Source organism: Talpa europaea (assembly GCF_964194135.1).
Source record: "Talpa europaea genome assembly, chromosome: 12".
In the NCBI taxonomy this organism is placed as follows: Eukaryota; Metazoa; Chordata; class Mammalia; order Eulipotyphla; family Talpidae; genus Talpa; species Talpa europaea.
In genome coordinates this window covers 24,161,518-24,187,495 of record NC_140079.1, presented here as the reverse complement: position 1 = coordinate 24,187,495, position 25,978 = coordinate 24,161,518, and the positions used below count along the sequence as shown (strand labels likewise).

The 25,978-nt window shown below is 39.2% G+C and overlaps 2 protein-coding genes across 2 annotated transcripts in view; one reads left to right on the top strand and one right to left on the bottom strand.

Annotated features, from left to right (window-relative positions):
* Window positions 1-4,175: 4,175 nt before the first annotated feature.
* Window positions 4,176-14,815, bottom strand: SPA17 (sperm autoantigenic protein 17; the record flags this gene model as incomplete). Its single annotated transcript, XM_084248688.1, has 4 exons — window positions 4,176-4,350; window positions 6,546-6,620; window positions 8,776-8,846; window positions 14,662-14,815. 4 exons carry the CDS (start codon window positions 14,813-14,815, stop codon window positions 4,207-4,209), a joined length of 444 nt encoding a protein of 147 aa, XP_084104814.1. The 3' UTR covers window positions 4,176-4,206.
* A 1,464-nt stretch (window positions 14,816-16,279) lies between these two features.
* SIAE (sialic acid acetylesterase) overlaps window positions 16,280-25,978 on the top strand; it is a gene marked incomplete at both ends in the record, with an annotated part of 33,735 nt that continues 24,036 nt past the window's right edge. Inside the window, 2 exons of the mRNA XM_084249926.1 lie at window positions 16,280-16,346; window positions 20,904-21,065. Of these exons, the coding sequence (XP_084106052.1) occupies window positions 16,280-16,346; window positions 20,904-21,065 (229 nt within the window). The remainder of the gene's footprint in view (window positions 16,347-20,903; window positions 21,066-25,978) is intronic.

Sequence of the window (25,978 nt, the reverse complement as noted above, 5' to 3'; positions counted from 1 at the left end):
TGACAGCTTGCCACAAATCTAAGGTGACTTCTGGTGAGGTACCACAAGAAAGAGGTTGGGTAGGTCCCAGTAAGCTGGGACAGAAGGAAAGACCTAAAATTCAAAAATGTATCACATAATACACCATGAGGTCAATGGCTGGAATTGTCTCTGCCAAAACACTGAAGCCCCAGTAACAGCTTCTTCACATGTCTCCAGGTGTCTCTTCAGAGTGTCTCCTCCAGGTGACCGTGCTTCACATATCCCTTGTGTGTCTCTCCCTTCCTCCTTCATTCCACTTCCATTTATATATCCATCTTGTTCCTTCCCGGCTGCAATCCCAGTCAGTGGGTCTTGTTCATGGCTTGCTGGGACTTAAAATGGTGCCCATTCACAGTGCTGCAATGTTCCTCCCCCTTCCATGGACATACATATGTAATACTTATAGGTACACGGGAGAGGGGAAATAGGACTAAAAATGAGGATGCAAAAGTCTTAGTTTTTCAAGTTTTTTAAGGTGTGATAGGTCATATTTGTGACTTGCTCCTTAGAAACATCCTGATGTCAGAAAAGGTGTGTGTAGGAAATTAGTACCTGGCTCCTGTTAACTTCCTCTTCCTCCCATGAAAGAGCAACATGGGGAAAATTTCATAGAAGAAAACCCACACTTTGAAGAAAATATGGGACCTGCTGCAATGTTTTCAAATGTTAGAAAACTCATGTTGTTTTGGGTAGATCAAGAAATTACTGGGTAATTTTATTGAAAAATTAGGGCAGTCACTATTTAGCTGCTTTAGGGCAACAAAAGTGAATAACACCATATATTTAGAGAAAGGATGACAGCATAATTCAGGTTCTTACAGCGGGTTCATCTCTCATTCAGAGAGACTGTTTAGCTGAGTTCCTTATCTCAGTGCAGCAGAGAACAGATCCCTGAAGATTATATGGTTTTATATTTATGAAAAAGGCTGATTGGAGATTCTTTTCTTTTCTTTTTTTTTATTATTTTTTTTATTTTATAGAGGCATGTTTTATTTATTTATTTATTTTATTTGTTTTTGTTTCTACATGCACTGGGTACAGTCAGAAGCGCGGGAGGGTGAGAGAATTCACCAGAGCCAGAGCAGGAAGCAGAGCAGGCAGAAGGACCGAAGTACACTGCTGAGGGGAGCAGCGGGTGACAGGAGAGGTCTGTGCGCCATATGGGACCCTCCTCCTGTGGCCGGGGAGCAGCCGGGGATCGAACCGGTGCCGCGGAGGCTGCGGGCAGCTTCGCAACCCAGCGCTCAACTGCTGGGTCACCGGGGAGGCCTGATTCTTTTCTTTTAAATACTTAAGACTTTTAAAAAATATTTAAGACTTACTTCAGGATTTACGTGGAATTTTTTTTTAACAAGTTTGAATTTAGACATGATTCATAAGTGAACAGAATGTTCTGAAAAAAAATATTTAAGACTTAAAAATTTTTTTTTTAATTTTATTTTTGTGTAGAACAACTGTGGTGTAGGTCAGAGGTGCAGAGAGGATTCACCAGAGACAGAGTGGGGAGCAGAGCAGGTGGATCTACTGAAATACACTGCTGAGGGGAGCAGCGGGCAAGACAGGAGAGATCTGTGCCCTGTGGGTCAGCTCCCTGGCATGGGATCCAGGGATCCTTTGCCATGATAGTGTGAGACTTAACCACCTGATTGGTGATCTTAACAGGCGACCCCTTTTCAATAAGTACAATGCCCATAAGAAGATTTTGTGAAAAATTCATGCTCACAAATTGTCACATTTAAAAATATGATTTCTCAGGGCCTCCTCGGTGGTGCAGTGGTTGAGCGCTGGGTTGTGAAGCTGCCCACAGCCTCTGCAGTGCCGGTTCGATCCCTGGCCGCGGGGTGAGGGTCCCACATGGCGCACAGACCTCTCCTGCCGCCCGCTGCTCCCCTCAGCAGTGTACGTCAGTCCTTCTACCTGTTCTGCTCTCCCCTCTGGTTCTGGTGAATTCTCTTACCCTCCCGCACTTCTGACTGTACCCTGTGCTTGTATAAATAAATAAATTGATTTAAAAAATAAATAAAAATATGATTTTTCATATTCTTCTAGACTTGACTCTAAAACTCTTTCTTTTGGGAGATTCCCCTATGGCACGACAAAATCCAAAGAGCACCATTTACATGGCAATTGATGTGGCAGGCTATTCAAATCTCTACATCCTCATGTCCTGGTACCCCATCATTTGTTTTAATTTTTTCATTTTATTCTTGATTCCTTCTCTAGTCTTTGATGTTGACAATTTAATCAACAGTGCAGTTAGAAGCCATGTGGTGATTAAAGAAGCCATGTGGTGGATATTTATTGGTCGTTTGCCCAGCATCCACTATCCCTTCCTCCTGACAATATTATTTCTTATAAGAAACTTCAAACTTCTTGACTTTCAGCCAAGTTTTATAGGCAGCACTGACACTTACCCCTACTCCAGGGTGGAATGTAATGGTGATAGGAATAAGTCAATTATTCTTCCCCCAGGCTTCAAAGATCCATTCAGGGATGGATGGATAACCCAATCAAAGTTCATTTGATGGAAGAAGGTATTTGCTAGCTTCTCCACTTCTAGAAGCTAGGTATTTACTAGCTTCTCCACCAGAGACAATTCACTCCTTTTTGCTACATTAGAAAAGGCACTAGGGAATAAACAAAATAAATCTCTGTCCTCATGGAGCACACATTCTAGTAGGAGAAAGTAGGCAGTAAACTTGATACATTAATGTTTAGAACCAAGGAGAAAGGTAAAAGAAAAAAAAAATAGGTGAAGGGGGTCTCCCCGGTGGCGCAGCAGTTCTTGTATGCATAAATAAATCTTTAAAAAAAATAGGTAAAGGGCTTAAAGAAGAAATAGTAAGCAAGATCCACATAGAACACTATAGACCAAAATAAAAATGAGAACTTTAACTTTTAGTATTGCCATATACACGTTAGAGACACTTGGGAAGTTTTAGCTGAAGATGAGAGTATTTTTGATGTTATGATAAAGCTTTTTTTTTTTTTTTTCAAATATACTAAGCTTGTTCTGTGTGGTTCTGAAGATGAAGAAAATAAAAAGATCTCAGCTGCACGAGTGTAAGGACAGGTATTTGCTACTAAATCCCAGCCTGCGAACTGTGCTTGATATATTTTTCAGCAGATGATGAATGTATGCATGACACATAAAAACCAATGGGTGAAACTTAAGAGAAGCAGATATTTTACTTCACTTATCATTCTAATCATTTGAGTTTTTAAAAAACTAAATGGACTACCTTGGAAGACATTGACAGTCTCTACTACTCAGAATGAAACAGGAGCTAAAGGATCCTTATTCAGAGATATAAAAAACCTGTATTTATTTATTAGATACTGGTTAGATCATGTATCTCTGTGATCCATGAAAAGTGAGATATTCTAGTCCTATAATCCCAAATCCAAAGGTCTCTATACAGAGTTGAGAGAAGTATAAATTTGTGGGTCCCTATGACCTGGCTACTAGCTGGCCACTCATGGGCAATTGTGACCTATTTGCTATCTACAAATCACAGCAGAGAATTCCTTAACTATCTATGGCACAGCAGAGAATTCCTTGACTATCTATGGAGTATAGCTCGTATCACAAGCAGGCCCAGGGATGCCTAGGCCACTGCTGACCTGATTACATGACTATTTCCATGGTGGCCTCAGGATAACTTGACCTGGGATAACATCAAATGCTTTGCTGATGCAAATGTCTTGATATATGGCCACGATGTCCCCTTCCTTGTTCCTCATAAAACTTTGTCCCCCATTCCTATCCCACCTTCCAGACCCTATTCCTCATACCATTGTCACATGATCAGCTTTTACCAGCCTGTATGCTTTCAATAAATGGCACAAGAACTTCTGGCACAAGTAGCAGAGTCTTGCCTTGAAAACCTGCTCCACTGCTGCTTGTCCCTCATGGGTTCCTACCACAAAGTGGCAACAAAGTTTCTGTCCCAACATAAACTTATGATCTCAGAGAAATCCTCAAGAGGCATATGTTCAATGGCATGTTTATTAAACAAATGCTCACGACAGATTTTCACAACAGCAACAAATGTTATTACACTACATCAAATCTCCCTCGGTAAGGAAAAAAGACAATCACAATCGATTGATGATGGATTTGGATGATTTTTTTCCTGTTTTTTTTTTTTTTTTTTTGGGTGGGGGTGAAACCACTTGTCTTCCTCACTCATCCTCCTTTTCTTCCTCTACTTTCTCTTTTTCAGAATTTTCCAATTTCATTTTCTTCACTGCCATTCTGGCTCTGTGCCCACGGAAGGCTGCTTGGATTGTGATAGCAGCATTCTCTTTTTCTGTATCTTCAGAAGACTATTTCATGTAAAGGAGAAAGAGCAAGAAACTTCTTACACCATATTCTGACATCATAAAAATTAGTGCATGAATTTAATCAGTTTAGGGATGAAGAAATTGTGATTTGGGAAGCAACTGTTGCTTCCCAAAGGAATTTTATATACTGTCATGTTATATGTGAACCCAGCGGTGAGTGCCAAAATAGCAAGCATTTTATTTTGCCTTACCTTAATATTTTTGTAATAAAAGCTCATTGCCAATTTCTTCCCCTCCCTCAAAATAGCTCTTATTTAAGTTTTCTGGGCAATAACATTTTTTTTTTTGTGGGGGGAAATAATTAAGAGTCCTTAACACATGGTAAAATGTCAAGAAGAAAAGTAAATGTGCTGTTTCAAAATAATCATGATTACATAAAATTGATAAAAGTGTTAACTTCTTAATTTCTCAGTGATTAATCAAAATCATACATTTAGATAGCCAAAAAGAAATCCATTTAGTCCAAGAGTTTGAGCTTTAACATCATTAGTTGAACTTTCACATATAGCTTTTTTCACAAAAAAATTTTGGCATAATTTACAGTGAAATGTACAGATGTTAAGTGCATAATTCAAGAAATACATAACTTTTAATATATCTTATAAAATTATAAAAATGATATGTAATATTGAAACACTTATGTATCACTGATAATGAAAGGATTTTCTCTCTCAAATCCTACTTCTAAGAGATAACTATTATTATGGCCTGAGTATATCTAGCTTTCCAAATTTTCTATTTTTTTTATTTTAAAAAGTGATATCATGTTAACAACATTCTGCAGTCACTTTTCCCATTAACTTTTTCTATAACTGTGGTTCTCTTTCACTACGTTATTATTCAGTAAATAACTGTCCAGTTATTTTTTTATGTTATTGTTGTTTATGTTATTATGTTATTTATATACATTGTATCCATTGTACCAATGCATTTAAATTTATTTACTCATTCTCTTATTGATGGACCTTTGGGGTGTCCAAGCCCTATTTTCTCCATTACAAATGATGAGGCTCTTACACTTTTAAATGCAAACAGAATGGTATAAAATTCTCTGAGATGATGTCTCAACATGGGCAAATGAATTATGTTGAAGTCAGAAATCAATGGACTCTCAATTCAAATATATGAAAGCCTGTGTGGAGGTGTGTATGAGGTGGAAGGATACTCTTTCCTCTTCTCGGATGTCCCATTGTCTCTTACACCATTAGGCTGATTGAGTTGTATTGATATAATTCTGGAAGAACTTATAAGGGCTATAAAGGGAAATTTATAAAGGGGAAAGTGATGGCCCACCCTGTAGGAAATTAAGTATTCCTTGGGGAATGTCCATTTTGGGTGCTAATTATTGGGTAATTAACTAGGACATTAAGCCATGGAAAGGAACTAAGAAATCTGGCTTTCAACATGTGGACAGTTAGTTCTTCTTTCTCACTAGGATTGGTCCTCTTGAGTCTAGACTATGAAGGATATAGATGGTGACATGCTGGTAAATGATTAACATGTGTTCAGCAATGTCAGGTGAAATGTTCAACTGTTTTTCCTGAATCTCCAGAAAAAAAAGTCTTCATTTGTAGAATTTGCCACAGTCTTAAAATATTCCCACTGTGGTTTATTTCAAGCTATCAAAATGACATGACTGAATATAGGGCTGTGTAGAGATGTGCACAATCATTTCTTGAGAGCTGGTTTAGCATATCATTTAACATAGGTTATCTTAGAGGGTGGACCTAGGTATTTATTGATTTGATGTAGGTTGTTAGCTAGGAAGTCATTTTTGTAGAGGATAGTTCATGGAAGGTGAGTAAGACAACATAGTATAAAGCCATTTTATTTGGTTGTGTGTAATTAATTCCCTGTGAGTTTCCTTTTTTAATCTCTGAATCATTGTCATTGTGTGGCAGTGATAGCATCAATTAGTGAAAATCCCCAAAATGGAAGATGAACTGAATTCTGTCTGTTTTTCCATTCACTGACAGATCTGGAAAAATGAGATCTTATGGTCAAAGGGAAGATGAGTTTTCCTTTTTAAGAGGCATGGCTAAAAATGATCCATCATGCTAGTTATTTAGGAAAAAAAATCACAATTTTAGCAATATTAATAACAGAGTAGAGGTATATTTGGAGTAAAATTTTAAATCTAGTAATGTCATTTTTTGAAGGAATCCAATATAACTTACTAATTTTGTGATGGGTGTCTCCTGTTTCACAGACTTTTCTTTTTCAGGTTCATATTTCTCAGGTGGCTCTTGCTCCTGGGGAGAAGAAAGAGAACCAAAGAGGCAGTGTTTCCAAAATTGTGAAGTCTTGGATCATTTGAGTTATTAGAGGTAATGGGAATGAGGTACATACTGACCTTTTAACAAGGAAAGTTGGAAAAGAAAGAAAAACTCTCAAGGTTATATGCATGAACAAATATTAAAGACCAGGAAGTGGTAAAAATGTTTAATCTTTTGCTTTTGGAATGTGTGTGCCATTATTTAACATTAAAAATAAACCAGCTCTCTCTGCCATCTTTGCATGCCACCAAATGGTGTGCAGGAATGTCCTGGCTGACACTCTTAAGAGCATGAACCCACTCTTAAGCACAAATGCCAAAGTCATCATCTGTTTTTTTAACAGTGATGATGAGGCATGGTTATGTTGGCAAGTTTAAAATCATTAATGATCACAGAACAGGGAAAATTGTTGTGAACCTCAGAGGCAGGTTAAACAAGTATAGAGTGATTAGTCCCAGATTTGATGTACAATGCAAAGATCTAGAAAAATGGTAGAAACACCTGCTCTGTCAGTTTGGTTTCATTGTACTGACAACCTCAGCTGGGATCATGGGTCATGAAGAAGCAAGAGGAAAACACACAGGAGGGAAAATTCTGGGATTCTTTTTCTAGGGATGTAATAAATATTTGCAAGTAAAATGCCTCAATGGGATAAAAGTTGTCTTATACCAAAAAAACTGATAAGATGCTGTAATAAATCTTAAAGTATAAAAAAGAGAGACCAATCAATAGTTTTTGAAATAGGAACAAAATAGATGCCATTGTATTCCACGGTATAAGGTTGACTTCTTAATGAAGTTTGTAGATTAAAAATTAAGCTGAAGAAATAAGTTTTGCTGTGGGTATTGATTTAAATTAAAAAAGGGAAATCTGCTCTGTTTTAAAGTGGTTGTTGAAATATTCCACCAAATAGAGGAATTGCTAATTTAAAACCTATGGGAAGAGCTTCTTTAATCCATAAAACAGAAATGTAAGGACACATAAGGTGATCAAATGAAGGCTTTAGAATTCAAAAGAGAATTAAAAAAACACTTTAAAATTACTACATGTAGCTACATGCTACAAGGATTTAAAAGTTTTCAGCATTATTCTCTTGAGTTCAATAAAACATGAATACAAAAAAAAAATACAAGTAAGAATTAAATGGAAATAAACTGAACACCCCCATATCTGGCAGGCACAAATGGATGGAATTTCACTTTTGAACTCATGAAATAAATGACAGACAGCTATTCCCCAAATATGCTGCAGAACACCATCAAAACTTGAACCGTGTCAATTACTTTTGATTCTAATATCTGCTGGTGCTTTGTGACTAATGTATTATTCTCAGTTGTCTATCGTAGTTCTTCTCAGAATTTAGTGCACCTACAAATTACTTTGGGGACTTTTTAAAATTCAGCATCTGATTTGCAAGCCTGGGATAAGATCTGAGACTTCTGAATTTCTATCAAGCTCTCTGTCAATACCAAAGATGCTGGATCCCATAAAGTCCTTTTAATCAGTGTTCCTCATCTGGCCCACAGAACACAGAATTTTTTAGTATGTATTTTCTCAATTATCCCAAGGATAGTATATAACTAGGACATTTCTAGATATAAGGAGAAACACTGATTTCCTACACACATGGGTACCTTTGCCTGGGAATCTTGGTTGATAAAGATCAGTTCTGCAAGTGCTGGTAAAGAGGAAGATAGTTTCAGTGTCTGACGAGATTAGCTTTAAAGAGAAAACTCTATACCATTACCATTTTTAATTCTAACCAGTCTTTGTAAGATGTTAATGGTAATGAAATAATTAGATGAGTTTTTAAAAAGAAATATTATTCACTAGTTCAGCAAGTATTTGCTGAGTATCTGCTAATGCTGAACACTTTAATACTCAATAAAATCTGAACAATAAATGACAGAGTAATTATTCTACAACTTTCCAGTATATTCTTCTTGTTGATCATCTTTAAAATTAAGCTCAGTGTCTATAAACAATTCAGAAGCTTTAGAAAAGAATTTGTCAAACTGAACATTACAATTAAAAAGGCTTGATAAGATGTTTGTTCTGGGGACATCCCTAGTAGCTATTTTGGAGACAGAGAGTAGAAACAGCTAAATTCAATAGCTTCACAGGACCATACCTTGAATGCATGGTTGTTATAGAAGCGGTCATCTACCTTACTCCCCCATTCTGCTGGATCAAAGTCGGTTTCTAAATAATAAAAATAGTTTCAGATTTATTTTGAGCTCATTGAAGTACATCTAGAATATAACAAAACCAGTTTTCTTTTTCAAATCACAGCATCTTTACTGAGAGTTGAAACTCTTATTGATGACGTATACAGCCTACACTGAGACATAACTAGTGGTCATTACATGCATGATGATGAATTATACATTAGATGAGATCTTGGGGATATTTAAAAAGGCAGAAAAAAAAAACCTGTAATTTTCACCTTTATAGAACTTATTTAAAAAATGGAAGGGAAGAGAAATGCTTAAATATAAGTATAGAAACGTATAAACATGTATTAGTAAACACAGAAAATGTACAAAAAAAATGCTAAATAGGAAGGAATCCTGGAAATGTAAAGGATGAGAGAGGGTTTTGTAAAAAAAAAAAAAAAAAAAGAGTCAATTGTTACAGACAGGAAGAAGTATTTATTTATTTATTTATCTGCTTATTTATTTATTTATTTATACAAGCTCTGGCTACAGTCAGAAGTGCTGGAGGGTGAGACAATTCACCAGAGCCAGAGCGGGGAGCAGAGCAGGCAGAAGGACCGAAGTACACTGCTGAGGGGAGCAGCGGGCAGCAGGAGAGGTCTGCGCGCCAGTTGGGACCCTCCTCCTGTGGCCGGGGAGCAGCCGGGGATCGAACAGGCGCTGCAGAGGCTGCGGGCAGCTTCGTAACCCAGCGCTCAACCGCTGCACCACCGGGGAGGCCCAAGGAAGGAGTATTTAAACAGAATTTTTTCCTTAAAGTTTCATTAAGAACTTCGAAAGTAGAGAGAATAATATAATTGATTTTCATGTACATGGTACTCAGATCAACAATTATAAACTCATAATTTATTGTATTTTGTCTGTAACCTCTCACTTTCCCGTCCTTCTGATTACTTTCAGGCCAATACCAGGCACCTATTGTTTTATCTACTATTTACTTCAGAATGCATGTCTAAGGTATAAAATCACAAGTATCATCACACCTCAAAACAGTAACAATTCCTTAAACCATCAACTATCCAAATTTACCCCATTGTCTAAGATATCTTTATTTATTTTTTGTTGTTTGCTCAAAATATGACCCAAGTAATGGGCACACACAGGCTTTTGGCTCTGTTTTTGAAATCTTTTAAATGTAATTTCCCTATCTCATACCGTGCATTTTTCCCTTGCCATTTACTTGTTGACATAATTAGGTCATTTTTTCCTTTGGAGTTTTCCACAGTTTAGATGTTTCTGATTCCATTTCCATGATTTTTAACAAGTTCCTGTGCCTTTGATTTCCTGTAGACTGGTAGCTAGATTTGATTCAGGTTTAATTTTTTTTGGGGGGGGGCAAATGTACCTTACTTTATAGGTAGTCCAATACAATTCTGTCAGATTAAATAATACTTGGTTATTTCTCATTTTATTATTTTTATGGCTTCATTGATGATGAGTGCTTACATAATTTCTTGAGGAGTTGCAAAATGTAATTTGGTCATTACTTCTTTATTTCTGGAGTACTCAATAAAGAAAAACAGTCCCTCATCAATTATTTGATTACCCGGAAATACAGTTCTTACAGACAAGGCAGATTAAAATTTTGATTCTTCCCTTTATTTAAAAATTTTCAGAATATTTAGTTCCCCCTAAAATCCTCTCAAGAATAAAAAATTAGTTTTGACTTCAACATTATTATCTTTGAATTTTTAACAAATTGGGTAAGTTTCTATACATTGTATTTATCACACTTTCTGATACTCTAATCGTCCAAAATTGGCCCAAGCTGATTCAGGTGCTCAGATGTTCCTGAGTTCTTTGGAAGCAATTCTAGTAATTGTTGAGAGCTTCCTTATTTTCTGGTGAGGCAAGATGTTTAGGCTCACCTTTTATGTTTCCTGCCCAGTTCATGGAATTAGTTCTCTAAGAAAACCTGGATCCCTGGAGATAGGAGCTAGTGGTCACAGTCTAGGGAACAGGTGTTCACTGGAATTTAGTTGGCCTTTGGGGCCTTTTGAAAACTATCCAGTAGGAAATACGTCATTCATTTTTAAAAGAGGAACCATATCACGGGGTCACACTGATATTTTCAAATTCAGTTTAGGATTGTAGGATTTTATTACCTTCTTTCATTTTCATATTAGTGTTATTTTTCTTAACAAAAAATCTTATTCCTAATGACAGGATAGTTACTTATTTGCCATATCCCACACTATATTAAAAACAATTTCAGAACAACAATATTATATACTATTAATGACTGAAAACAATGCAAGATTTTTTTTTAACTTCATTTTATTTCTTGGCTATATCTACCAGGAATGTACTGTAAATTACTGGTATAAAGTCATTTGAAATAATTCCTTTTTGCGTAATTACACTATCTTTTGTATGTTTCACTTTGCTTCTAAATTTTAGAATTTGCTTAATGATTTTAAAATTTAATTCTATTTTATAACTATGTTAAACATTTATGATTTTGAATTCAAAATATATTCACAGCAGTTTAGCTTCCGGTCCTTCTTCTCCTAGAGGTAAAAGTTTCAAAATATTTATACTTCAACTTAAAAAATATAACAGTTATGTATACATATTAACAACACTTAGTTAGGTAATTGATGTCATACTAAACACACTCTTCTTCCTAACCTTATTTTTTCACTTAATAGATCCTGAAGATCACTCTATAGCATCATGCAGAGACCTTCTTCATTCTTCTTTTTCACAACTGTATATTATTCTATTGTGTTCTTTAGTTTATTCATTATATCCCCTCTGATGGGTTGTTTCCTCAAATAATGATGCAGTTAAAAGTAAAGTAGTGGGGGGGCCTCCCTGGTGGTGCAAGGGGTTAAGACGCAACCTATGAAGCCATCTGCAGCCTCTGCAGCACCAGTTTGATCCAATGGTGCAGCAGACCTCTCCTGTCTCGCCCTTTCCTGTCTCGCCTGTTAGCAGTGTATTTCAGTCAGTTTGCCTGTTCTGTTCCCCTCTCTGTCTCTGGTGAATTCTCTCATGCCCCCCCACCACCACCTCTGGCCTGTACCTCAGCCCTTGTATGCATAAATAAATAAATCTTAAAAAAAAAAGTAAAGTAGTGGAATTTCTGGAACAAAGGGTTAAATACATATAATTTTGATAGATACTGCCAAGACCCCTCCTGCTCCCACCTTGATACCTCCTCTTTGGGATTGTATCATTTTATATCTTCTCCAGCAGTATCTATGAGTGCTTATTTCACCTCTAGACTTTGGAATAAATTGGTAAATTTTTGACTTTTTGCCAATCTGATAGGAGTGGGAGTTGTGGTTGGTAGTGGTACCCTACGGTAGTTTTGAAATGAGTTTCTATTATTATGAGTTACTTTAAGTATGTTTTCATATGTTAAAGGCCACTTGGATTTACTTTTGTGTGAAATGTTTATCTTTGCTCATTTTTATATGACGTTTGCCTTTTTCCTCCACTGTTTTTACAAGCTCTTTATTAGGTTTATTAACTCATTGTGGTATACATCGTAAATATTTTTTCTCAGTTTATCATTTGTAGTTTTATTTTCCTTATGGGGCTCTTTGGCATGTAAAAGTTTACTTTTATGTTGTCAATTTTATCAGTATTTTTGGATTTTAAAGTAACCATAGAGGGCCTCCCCTGGTGGCGCAGCGGTTGAGCACTGGGCTGTGAAGCTGCCCGCAGCCTCCGCAGTGCCGGTTCGATCCCCGGCCACCGGGCTAGGGTCCCACATGGTGCAACAGACCTCTCCTGCCGCACCTGCTGCTCCCCTCAGCAGTGCATTTTGTCGGTCTGCCTGTTCTGCTCCCACTCTAGCTCTGGTGAATTCTCTCACCCTCCCGCACTTCTGACTGTACCCAGTGCTTATATAAATAAATAAAGAAATCTTTAAAAAAAAAATAAAGTAACTATAGAAATTTGGCAAATTTTCCCCTCCTGTTATAGAGAAATCCATTTGTGCTTTTTGGTATGGTTTCATTAACTTGGAACTTATCCTATTGTATGATGTAAATAGTTGATCCAATTTTATCTTTTTCCATTTATCTCAATGTCATTTAATAAAAAGTTCACTTTCTTTTCCCTAATTATTTGAGATACCATTTATATCATATTCTAACAAAATTCCTGTCACAAAAGGTCAAAGTTAAGATTAGTAATTACCTATGAAGAGTACTGGTAAGGGTATTCTTGGTTTTCATGAGAGAATGGACCAGAGGGATTTTTCTTCCCTTTATGACAGACTAAATTTTGATATTTGTATCGGTTGGCTAATCACCTTCTATTTATGTGAGTGGAAATGGGTGTGGTATTTAAAATGTTTTCAAATAGATTTACCCATTTTTTTTTAAATTAGAGAGCTTATGTTCTGAGACCATTAATCTAAATCACCAATTGTTTAAATAATTATTATCTGGTAATAATGACGTAAATGTTTTTGTAATAGGATGTTTTGAGGTCTAAAATTAAATGATGAAAACTTTTTACTGCATGACCTTGTAAAATTAATGTTATGATAAAATTAATGTTTATTACAATCCACCTCTCACCTTATTAAGAGTTCTTGTAATAGCTTTTTCGTGGCACTTATGTTTCAGATTGTATAACAAATATTCACACCAGATATGGAAAAGACCAGCAACATTCAGGGAACTGGCAGAGGTTTTTGCTCCGCCAGGGTTGAATAAAGAAAAAAGCGTGCGTGTGTGTGTGTGTGTGTGTGTGTGTGTGCGCTGTGTGGTGTTTAGGTGATTGTTTCATTTTCAAGCCTTATGATTTAGTATGGATGTTTGTGATTGTTTCTAATCACCTTTATCACTGTTAAATCATTATTATATAAAATGATGACAGCAGCTTATACAATATGGTTGTTCTAGTCAGAAGAGTTTTTTGTGAAAACTATTATTCCCACTTTGACACTGGGTCAGGTCTTGATAGCCATGAATCTTCAAGGTTGGGGATTTGGAAATTGTATATATAAAAATTAAGAAATTATTCTTTGATTATTCTTTGAGTCTCTCAATCAAAGAGTCACTGTAAGCATGAAATCTCGGTCTATGGGAAGGATGGGATCTTGGGAATGTAGAGAATGAGTATAAATTACTTTCCCAAGTTGGAAGAGTTCATTTTTCAAAGCAGTTTTTCTCTGTCTTTTTTGTACACAGTTTATGTCCCCCAGAAAATATCAATTAATTTACTATTAGGAGTGTAGGATTATTTTTTCCAACACTCACAATACTTTTAAGCATGAAGAGTCAATATGTGGAGAAAACCACAAACTCCCCTCCCAGGAAGAATAGATAAAGTGTCTGGGATGTATAGGAACAGCATGATGAAAACTGGGAGCCAGAAGATGATCTCTTTCCATATACCCAGTGCGTCCATGAGAAATACAGTGAAGAGGTCTAGGTAATAAACTGTCAACCCTCAAAAATCTGAAATATCATGATTTAAGAAACCTGTCAAAAACACACATGTTAATCAGGGACATCCTGCAGGGGAGGAGGAGGGAGAGGGATCAGAGGGAGGGAGGGAGGAGCACAGGGGACTGTGGTGATGGTGCACAGGTGCATTGGTGAAGGAAATTCTATGGGGACTACACCTGAGGGGGTGGGGGGGTGCAAATATTGTTTAAAAATGAACAATGATGTAAAAGATTTTAAAAGTTTAAAAAAACACATTGCAAGTAGTAAAAATTGCTATTTTAAGCTACATCTTTCATAAAAGCTTTCTGTGGAGTAGGAAGTCTTAAGAGTCACAATAACCAAATGTTTGATCTCTTATTTAAAAATTGCCTATTTAAAAAAGCTTACTCTCTCTTTTCTCTAGAAGATTCTCAAAATATGCTGCTGCAAAAGCTGGTATATTGTCGGGTTGCTGCCTCAGAATCTCGCGTGTCAGCCCTTCAAGAAGATTTCCAAATCCTTGTGGAATTCGGTATTGGGTGTTGGAGAATGGAATCGACATCTCCTTGGAAGTAACTGCCTATTGTACCTAGAGATTCATTAAAAAGGTAGTCTTTAAATTTATCTAATTTTTGCCTATATAATCACAACTACGACAAATTATTTCTGAGACCCAAATTTTCTGGATTTTCAATTCTTTCCCCCCACCCAAACACAATCCAAGTCCATCCATTTCTTCCAGAGTTTTGAATTTTTCATTATTAGAATATTTACACATAACGACCCATTTAATAGGACAAATCATTGTGAAACATTACAAAAATCAGATTTTTAAACTAACACTAGGTGCTTTTTCTTTGTCCCTCTTTCTATGTTTAAGAGATGAGGGTAATTTTTGCTAACCTACAGGAATGTAGAGAGAACGATTGTTAAAACTTCATTATAAATTGCTGAGAAGACCCTGTTTAGGGTCTAAAATTAAAAAAAAGTAGGTACTAATCCTGGTTCTAGAAATTAATTTGTTAAATGAAGAAGTTTCACACTTAGTCTTTGTTAGTTTGTACTTCTGAAGCATGACCTCGAAGCACCTAAATACTCTGTAAAGGGAGTGGAGGGGGTGGGAAAAGATCTTGATTTCGCAATCCCAGCCTCCAAAATTTTGGGATACTTCCCCACCCTGGTTTTGTCTTGACCAGGTCTTCTCTTCCAGTCTAGGAATACAAAGCCTCGATTAAGAATAACTGACACTATGAACCAGAGACACTTTTTGGGGGGGTGGGGGGCGGGAGGGGAGGGATTGGGGTCAGAATGGGGGGGTTGCAATTGTATGGGGAATATAAAAATAAAATTTATTATTTTTTTAAAAAAAGAATAACTGACAAACAGTGGGTTGGGCTCTTGAGAATGCATATAAGTTTGTTTATATGTGGGAGGGTTAATGCCGAATAATGGTGGAAGCAGTGCTGAGGATCTAGGTGGGGGACTAGACGATTTAATGAGCCCCAAACTGTGGAGGATTTTTTCTCTTCCTTTTTTTGAGGACACAGGAGATGAGGTAGTGAATCATCCCAGGGCTGTGAAAAGCGGAACTACAGGGCTAATTAGGTGGCTCCGGGACGTCGAGGCTCTGGATTTCAGGCTCTCACAGAACGGGCTGAATTGGCTCCCCATCTGCCCGCGGGTCCCCGGGGTGTGTTTGGAATCCTGAGGGAAAACGAGAGGCGAAGGGAAAAGGCGAGGATTCGGTTTTGGAGAGGAAATAGGGGAGACCGCCTCACCTCCTCTTTACTCTCAGAGCTGGTGCCGGTGGTTCAGGTTGTTTTTGCTCGTTGCTGGGTAACCGTCTTTCTTCAGCTACGGCGGCCGAGAAGGAAGGGGCGCGGCCTCGCGGATTGAACGGCCCCGCGGTGGGCGGAGTCAAGCCTTGGCGGCCTCGCGCAGGCCCCGCCCCGGCCCCGCCCCGGCCCCGCCCCTCCCGAGTGTCCCCTTCTGGAGTCCAGCGTTGGGGTGAAGGATCCACGCAAACATGAACGCGCCGGGATTTCTCTTTGGGCTGGTGCTGCCATTAATCTTGCGGGCCGAAATCAGTGCAGGTGAGGCGGCCCGGCCAGACCCCCGCCCGCAGCTGCGCGGGCTCGGAGATCCCACTTTCTCTTCAGGACCCCCAACGCGCGCCCCCCTCTCAAGGTCGGGGTGGGCATCTCGGCCAGGAAGAGAGTTCCCCCCTCCAGACCCAGGCTGCGAGTGTCTGCTGGGCGGGAGTCGCGTCTCGCCGCCTTCTTCTTTCATTTCCTTCTTGGTTGTGCTGCAGCGCGTGGGGCGCAAGGGAGAGTTCATTTTACCAGGGTTTGGGGGTTCAGACCTGCCCAGACCCTGGCCCTTCAGTCTTTGAATAACTCACTGCTGGGACCTCGAAGGGGAGGGGGCGAAGCTAGGTAACTTTAGTTTGGAAACAGGTGACTGAGTCATCTGAAACATTGTAATGCTGCCCCCTCAGTGGTACCCCCCGGGGAGGGTTTGCTTCAGGCAGGGTTCCTTGGGGGAATTCAGTTCTTCTAGTTTAAGTGGTGATTAGGGCTAAGAAATACAGCCCCCTCACTAGCTCAGTGTATTTAAGGCTCAGCTTTGCTTTCTGGTGCAACTGCCAGATACTAGTGGTGGCAAAAGATGTATGTATAGCCTGGTGAAGCGCTGACTCACTTTATGGAGGTCGAATTCTGTCATTTCAATACCTCAGACTGGACTTTGGGTCTCAGCCACGGAGAAACCAGGACGAGGAATCTGCTTACCCAAGCAAAGTAAAGTGATAATGCTAGGCCAACTTTTTTTTCCTTCAAATCACTCCAATAGTGGCGCTCAAAGACCCCTATTAAGAAATGGAAGTTGAGGTGGGAGAATGGAGTGCAGAAAAGTGACTGCAGCTCTGGCAAAGAACCTCACATTAATGCAGATTCAGACAAACTGCAGCCCCTAAGTGGGTTTTCAGGATTTAACAAAAATGTAAACTAGCAGCACTATTATATCATGCCTCTCATCCCCAATCAATGACCTTTAAGTCCAGCCTATGAGATAGAAGTTAAGAACCATGTGGGGCATTTTTCAGATTAGTTTTTCTGTTAAAAGTTAACCTTTTTTTTTTTTTAAAGATTTATTTATTTATGCATGCAAGATCTGGGGTACAGCCAGAGGTGTGAGGGGTGAGAGGATTCGCCAGAGACAGAATGGGGAACAGAAGAGGCAGACTGACTGAAATACACTTGCTGAGGGGAGCAGTGGGTGAGTCAGGAGAGGTCTGCTGCGCCATGTGGGTGGCTCCCTGGCCAGGGATCGAACTTATGCTTCAGTGGCTGCAGATAGCTTCATAGGTTGTGTCTTAACCCCTTGTGCCACCAGGGAGGCCCTAAAAGTTAACCTTAACATTGTTATTTTATCTTTGCTTTGGGTCGTCATCTTTATTAGCTATTTTTCTTTCATTAACTTTTAAATTTTTCTCTCCATCTTATTTTATCCTATATCCTGACATCTTTCCTTCTGACTGTCCCCTTGACCCTCCAGTTTATTAGCTAATATTTGACAAAATATATGTAGCGGTAAAACAATGAAATGAACACTATAGGCTCTCCATAAAACTAGAACACTGGCCTTTTTTTGTTGAGACTCCCTGATGTTCCTCCCAGTTTCTCTCCAGAGATAACTGATGGGGTTCTGATGTAGGGTTTGGTGTGTGGGGTTCTTGGGTCCCTCTGAGCAAGAGTTTGACAGAGTTCTCCTTTAGTGGCACATCATGAGTTTTTCAAGGAAATGGTGTTTTCATGGACAGAAACAGGCAAAGCTGCATTTTAAAGGTTTATTAGGAAAAAGAAAAGGGAAAGAAAGAGGTACCTGCATAGACACGGGCTGGCAGGAAGCTGCATTTTGCTAGAACATGGGTGTTCTTTTGTGGTGTTCATGGTGGGGGAGTCATACCTCTGTGGATTTTTTTTGGATTTGGGATCTGATTGAGTTGGTTTTCTGTAAGTGATAATCCCTTCTACTCATACCTCAGATTCCTGGGACATTCCTTAACTAGTTTAACAACTGGTTCTTCTTTGCCACCAATTCTGGTTTTAGACCTTGCAAGACCTTCCATCTAAATTTTTTTACTCTAAGCTTCCATCAGTAACTACTGATAACCAATTTTGTTGTCTGTTTTTAACGACTACTTTTAACTTCCCCAGAACACTAGTTCCCATTTTTCTACTCTAACACCCAGATGAAAGAAACATGGGGCCTGAAAAGTCCCAGCTCTTCTTGTTTTTCAATTTTGTCCATTCTCAGTTCCTTGGTAATGTTCCACTGTCTACTCTTACCAGCTTAGAATGTGAGATTTATCATAAGGACAAGGAATATGGTTTTTCTTTGATTTACACAGTTAGCTAATTGTGGCAGAATGGAAACTGGTGCAACTTTGAAATCAGGTGTCAGATTTTACTCCTGTCATAAATGATCTATGTCATTTGAGGACAAGGAAGTTTAGTGCCTGTAAGTGTGTTTAGTACAGCGCTTGCCACTATAAGCTCCCTAATAGAATGTAAGCTCCCTCTGGCAAGGCCTTTTGTCTATTGTTGTTTTTTCTTTTTCTTTCACAGTTATATCTTCAATGCTTAAAATAGTGTCTGGCACATAGTAGGCATCAATATTTGTTGAATTAATTTTTTTTTAAGATTTATTTATTTATACAAGAACCGGGGTACAGGCCAGATGCACGGGAGGGTGAGAGGGTTCACCAGAGCTAGAGCGGGGAACAGAACAGGCAGACTGATGAAATACACTGCTGAGGGGAGCAGCAGGCGAGACAGGAGAGGTCTGCTTCGCCATGTGGGATTCTCGCCGGCCGGCCGGGATCGAACCAGCGCTGCACAGGCTGCGGACAGCTTCATAGTGTGGCACTCTACCGCCTGCGCCACCAGGGAGGCCCTATTTGTTGAATTAATTAAAACATGCAAGCTATTTTTAAAAGTTACTTAATTTACTTGGGTCTCAGCCTGTCAATCAGTAAACAACATGATTATTATACACCAGGGTGTGAGCAATCCTCCATTGCACCTGTAATGTTCTTTAATTCAGAATGAAAATGTGTACAAAGAGCATCAGTGAAGATAAAACAGACTGTCTTAGAAAGGTATTTCTCCCCAAGCTGTGAGGTAGTTCCTTTTGTTTACAGGGGTCCTTATGCAAGTGGCAGCCAACTCTTCACTCCAAGCACCCCAGGCCTTCCTTCTCTCTACTTCACTCTGAGGCCTTTGGTTTCAATTTTTGTACCATTTGAAGCACCTATATCCAAGACAAGGCCCTCCCACACATATGCCTCTTCCCTTCCCTCCAGCAGGCTGCCAGTATACTTATGCAATTCTGGGGGTTAGAGTCTTTTAGAGCATTTTGCCTGTGGTAGCTGTGTGAATCTCCAGCATGGGAGGCCTGGTTCATGTAGGTTTTCATGATCCCAGTAACCAGTAACTCATGTAAGAGCTGAGGATGTTCAGGGACTGGGCTGTTATTCAAAGTGCAGGACAAATAGGCCACTGAGTCTGTGGGAGACTCATTAGCTGTGCTGCCTGGTTAAGTATAGCCTCAGGTGCTATCATCATTTGTAGCTTCCAGGGAGGAAAATGTCACCCTTGTTACTTTTGATTCACTTTCCTGCCTATCATTTTTGTTACAAACCCTTTAAAAAAATGTTAATTTTGGTAATTATTTTCTCCTAGGATTTTTTGGGACACATCTTAAGAAGTTGTTTGTTTCTCCTTGTTAAGTTTTGATGAGATACTCACAGATAATTTGGATAGAAGCTTGTTATTAATAAAATACTTCCACATCAGCTGGATGTTAAAAATAGGAATCATCTTGTTAAAGTGAGTTCTTATTCAGACTTATTAGTGACTTTGCAACAGAATCCAGTTTTAAGGGCTCTTCTCTTGTTCTTTTTCTGTACTTTAGCTTAGAAAGACCTTTGTTCAAACATTTTGGCCTTCTTTTTTGCATCTTAATTTATCTGAATTTACTTTAGTGGATTTGTTGCAGATATTTATAAGTGCTTGTTTAGAATTTTCATTGAATTGTCAAAAAGCCACAATAAGGGGCATTATTTGAGGGAAATTGACACTGATTGGATGGGACAGGGGAGCCACAGAGTGGAGGAGAAAGACTGGAGAAGGCTGGGTGGGAGAGGGGCAGGCTTCTTTATTTCTATGAGGAGTGGGTGTGGTATACTGAAAAATAGAGGAAGGAAGTGGTTAATTTTTCTCATAAATGTCATTTGTAGGGTGCCTAAAAGGAGAGTTTCATTGAGCTGAGGGAGGATAGAGTGCAGATTGAGGGCCAGGTTTGAGAGCATAGGAAGATCAAGGGTACTGAAGGGGTAGCTTGTGGCACTTGGTTACCCTGGAATCTTTGTGTTTTCCTTGTTGGTCATCTTGGTGCATTTTTTGGAAATCATTCTTTTTACTTCGCTTAGCTCGTTCAGAGGAATAGATCTCGTATTAGAAGAGTTAAAGATCTGGGTCTGTGCAGATTCTCCTGTTTAAAGACTGTATGTTCTTTGCTGTTTAACGAGTTATAAACCCATGAATCCCCTCAGTGATGCTCTTCTAAGTGTTTGCTAAATTTTGTAGGTGCTGGTTTTCGCTTTGCATCATACATCAGTAACTACATGGTGCTGCAGAAGGAGCCTGCAGGGGCAGTGATTTGGGGTTATGGCATGCCTGGAGCCATGGTGAAAGTGACCCTGGGCCAGGATCAAGAAGCCATCATGAGCAAAGTGACCAGAGTAAATGGTAAGGCAGCCCATCCTCTCTTCAGCTTTTGTCGTCTTCTGCCATCTGCTGGATTATCTGAAAATGAATGCTTGTGCTGTAACTTAGGTCATCCATCCTTCCATCCATCCATCCATCCATAGCAGTGATTTGCATATTTACCTGTGCTATGCACTGAGGCTGTATAAAGGAAAATAAGACCAAGTCAAAGTCCCTGTGCTCAAGAGCTCAGAAATAATGGGAATAGACACCAAATCTATTATATTGTGACTGTTAAGTTACATATGTTGCAGTGTGATAAATGCTACGAGGAAGGTATATGTGGTGTGTGAAGTACAGAAGACAAACATTTAACTCAGATTGGCTGGCGTGGGAAAGGTTCCAACAGAAGGCAACATTTGAGCTGCATCATATATAAAGCAGAGGCAGTGTGGAGGAGTGGTTAAGAGCCTACCTGTGCAATTTATTGTTCGGTTCAGGTCCTGACTCCCAACGCTCAACGTTAAATCACCTTGTACATGTTAGTTAACATCTCCGTGTTGTAGATGATAAAAGTTTTGGGGATTCTTGTGAAGACTAAATGAATTAGCACATGTAAAGAACTTAGAGCAGGGCCTGGCACACACTAAGTACTGAGTGTTAGCTGTTGTTATGGTTACCATTGTTATGATCTACTCATCAGTCTCTCCAATATTTATTGAATGCCTACTATGTTCCAGATGTTGTGATAGGTACCAGTGATACAATGATGAGCAAAATAGATGTGGTCTCTCCCATAATGAAGCTTATAGATGGTGGAGACAGAAAGATAACAAGCTTTAAGAATTAAGTATGATTAGTGCCACAATCCACTTAGCTACACAGGGGAAGTATGGGGAGTGGTGGGAGTGCTTAGGAGGGATCTTAGTCTAAGGCTCCTCTTTAAGGATGACCAGGACATACCAGACAGAGGGAATAACCTGGGCAAAGGCCTGGAGGCACGAATGGGCATGGGTCAGTGGTGAAGTGGCAACAGGTTGGCTTGTCTGGAACAATGAGATTCGTGACTAGTGGTGGAGGACAGGAAATGTAGGGAGGATTGTTTGTCATTGCTAGGGAGTGTATTCTCTTTTGGATAGATGGATTTCCAGGAGCAAAATAACACGATCAGATTTGCATTTTAGAAAGATGGCTCTGGCAGCACTGTGAAAGAGGGGCCGGGATTGGAGGGACTGGAGGTTAGAGGTGGTGGGATCTGTTAGTGGGCTATTTGATGTTCATGCAGTAGACACAGAAGATTAGACTCAAGGTAGTGGCTGTGAGGCTGCTCAAAAAGATGAGAATTAGCAGCCTTCATGAACAGAGAGGTCCTTTTTTATCCAGCATAGGTAAAGATGTATAAGATAGTGTGTGAATAGCAAAATTAGAAGTTACTGGATACAGGAGGGTGGACTGAAGGCTGGGTCAAGTGCAGATCTGATAGTTAGAGGTAGATGGATGGCCCCAGAATGTAGAGGTGAGAGTTAGACAGGTAAGGAGCCTGCGCTGGGGGCAGCTGAGCTAATGTGGAAGTTGTTGGTTTGTGCAGTGACTGACGTGAATGTTCCTATGTGGCAGGGAAGTTCACAGACATTTTATTGGCCACTGATACTACTAAGGATTGCCAAATTAATTTTGTGAATATGAAGCACTGATGTCCAAAACAGAGGGTTGCAGACCCTGGTGTGGCCTTTTTAGAATTCATTTCTATTCAATAAACATTTTTAAAAACTATGTACCAGGCATAGAGACAAGGTTCTAGTTCTTGGATGTTAAGGCTTTTTAAGAAAAAAAATTTACTTATGCATACAAGAACTGGGGTGTAAGGCAGAGGTGGGGGGAGGTAGGGGATGAGAGGATTTGCAAGAGAGAGAGTAGGGAGCAGAACAGGCAGATGTACTGAAATGCACTGCTGAGGGGAGCAGCGGGTGAAACAGGAGAGGTCTGCTGTGCCATGTGGCTTAGCTCCCTGGCCTGCTGGGGATCAAACTCGTGCTGTTGTGGCTGGCAGTAGCTTGATAGCACTGTCTGTAGCCCCTGTGCCACCAGGAAGTCCCCCTGTTAAGGCTTTTTAAGGTAAGACTTTTTTGGGGTGAAACCAAGAGCCTTGAAAGGGAAGTTTAAGTCGATGAGAGATTGTTCTGTTTGATTTGAATACTGTCAGTGACTTACAGGATATACTGAAGATGAAGAATTCAAGAGATTAACAGTGCTTTCTTTCTGTGTCCATCTTAGAAATGAATAGCACAGAGTGGAAATAGTGGTACTCTCAGTAAATGATGTCAATTAAAAAACCCAAAGAATTGCTGATATTTAAAAATAAGAAATAGGATTTCCTAGATGCTAATAAATGACATTACCAAAAAGTGGAAGATAGTGCCTACTCAGTACTGGAGAGATAGGTACAGAAAGCTAATACTAAGTAATACTAAGGAGCACTTCAGTTATAAAAAATGTTGTTATGCATTATTTTTAGTTATCCTTCCTCTGCCCCGCCCACCATGCCTGTTTCAAGACTAACATTTGGAGTGGCCAGAGGTGAGACAGGGTAGGTGGAGATGATGAGAAGGAAAAAAAGATAATAATTAGGGAATGAGCATCTTTTCCTTTACAATGATAGTGAACCTGTTTACTTGCCTTAAGTTCAATTTTATGAATAGGGGGGTGGTTGTCACCGGTGGTGGTGGGGGGAGGTCTATTACTAGATTTTCCACCTCTGCTTGGTAGAGATGAAAGGTATATCAGTTTATATAGATCTATACCTGCACTGCAATGGGCATCTTGCTTGGTCCTGCCCATGAAACAAAATGAATGAAGTGCTTTTTGGAATAGAGGCAGCGCACATGTAAGAAATTCACAGGGAAGAATAAAAAAATATTTCTCAAAGGAGATACTGCAGGAACTATTGAAGGGTTGACTTCTATTTTAAGTGTTGATGAGGCCTCTGGGATTTTTCAGTCAAATTATCTCATTTTCCAACTCTGTCTACCTCTGTAAACATTTAACTTATCACCTATAATCACTTAGATGCCCATAACATAGTAGAATTTAACAACTTAGAGGTTTTTGTCCAGCAGACCTACACACATTGGGAAAATTAAAACCTGAGGATGATTGGGAATATTTGTTGTCAGGATTGAAGTAAATTTATTTACTCTAACCTAGAAAAATATGAAAATATGAAACCACTTAGAAAAATAAAACTCCTGATTGCAGTGTTAGCATGCACACTGATTTTTAGTTATAAAAATATGTTATGAATTATTTTTAGTTATCCTCCCTCTGCCCTGCTCACCATGCCTGATTTGCAATGCTAGATAAGTCTCCACAAACTCAGGTGTTTAAAACAATAAGCTTTTACTGTCTCACAATTCCTGTAGGTCTGAAGCCTGGCTATCTCTAAGCTGGTTTCTTGCTTGGGTCTCACAAGGCCAAAATCAAGGCTGAGTTGATTTCTCATCTTGCGGCTTGACTAGGGAATGATCCTTTTTCAGGCTCCCTTGGGTTCCTGCCAGATCCTTCCCTGTGCCTCTAGAGCTCATGGTACCATCTCATGGTACCGCTTCAAATCTCTGACCTTCTTTAATCAAATCTTGCACTCTCCTAAAAGGTTCCCCTTACCAGGTCAGGCCCTCCAAGGATCATCTCCCTTTATTATGTTAGTTAGAGCCTTTAATTACACCTGCAGAATTCCTTAGTCTTTTTCATATAACGTAACTAATAAGGATGACTTTGCATCCCCTTTGCCATTTTCTGTTGGCTGGAAGCAAATCACAGATTGTGCCTGCACTTGAAAGGAGGGGATTATACACTTGATTTAATGGGGGTTACCTTAGGGTGTTTCTACCCTAGCATGCAACTGATTAAGTAATTTGCATAAACAGTTTTATTGATAGAAAAATATTTAAGGTTTTTTTCATAGATGTTGGCAGTGCAGATGGATTTTATATAAAATAAAGGTAGATTAGGAAGGGGCACGTCGGACAGTTCTTTATCTCCAAGTTACTTTCACAAATCCCTGAACTAATTTGAGCTCATTTCTGTGAGGCAGAAGTGAACAGAGTTGCTTCTCCCAGTTTTAGGTTTTTCCTTTTGGGAAGGGAAAGGTTGTGGATGATTTTTTTCCTTTTTTCTCTTCTTGGTATCTGAAATTTGGCACAATAACCTGAAAAATAATTAACATCTGATGTGAATAGCAGAAAGAAAAAAAAGGCAAGAAAGCACACTATGACTAATCATGTCTCTAGACAAATTGTTTTGATTTTTTCCTTTTATTTGTTCTTCCCGTTTTGAGGTGGGGGTTAGTCAGGAAGATGGGGAGGAAATGGAGAAAGAGAAGAAAAACAGTAAGAAATAGACCACCAGATATGCTTGCCCTTAGACATGAAATCACAAAGCTGGTCAGTTTCCATGGGTTTCTTGTCAGTAGAAGCCAGGACTGGGGGTTATTTCCTGCCATTTACTTGATGTAGTGCCTGGCACATGCTAAGCACACAGATAACTGTATCATGAAGGAAGGAAATGAGTCTTCCTAGGTGGGAGAAGAATGAATGTGAGGAAACTGAGATTTTGTTTTTTAAGAAGAAAAACAAAAAAACAAAAAAAAAGCTTACTAATATCATATATATCCCCTGTGTACATGTACATGGGAGAGACCCAGCATGACTGAGTAACTGGGGAAGCAGAGATTTGAATGCGACCAAATAAGAATTTAAGGAAATCCAGGCCTGAAGTGGTCAAGGAGGTCACAAGTTAGTAAGTGGTTATAGAGAAGTGGAACCAGAGCAGTTATTGCTAAGAAAGCCTAGTAGGCTCAGCAGCTCAACTCTTTGTGGTCAGTGACTCAGTTTTATTTTGACTCAATGTCATGGACTTGGTGGGTCAACACAGTGTCTAAAAATTATAGCTGGATTTTA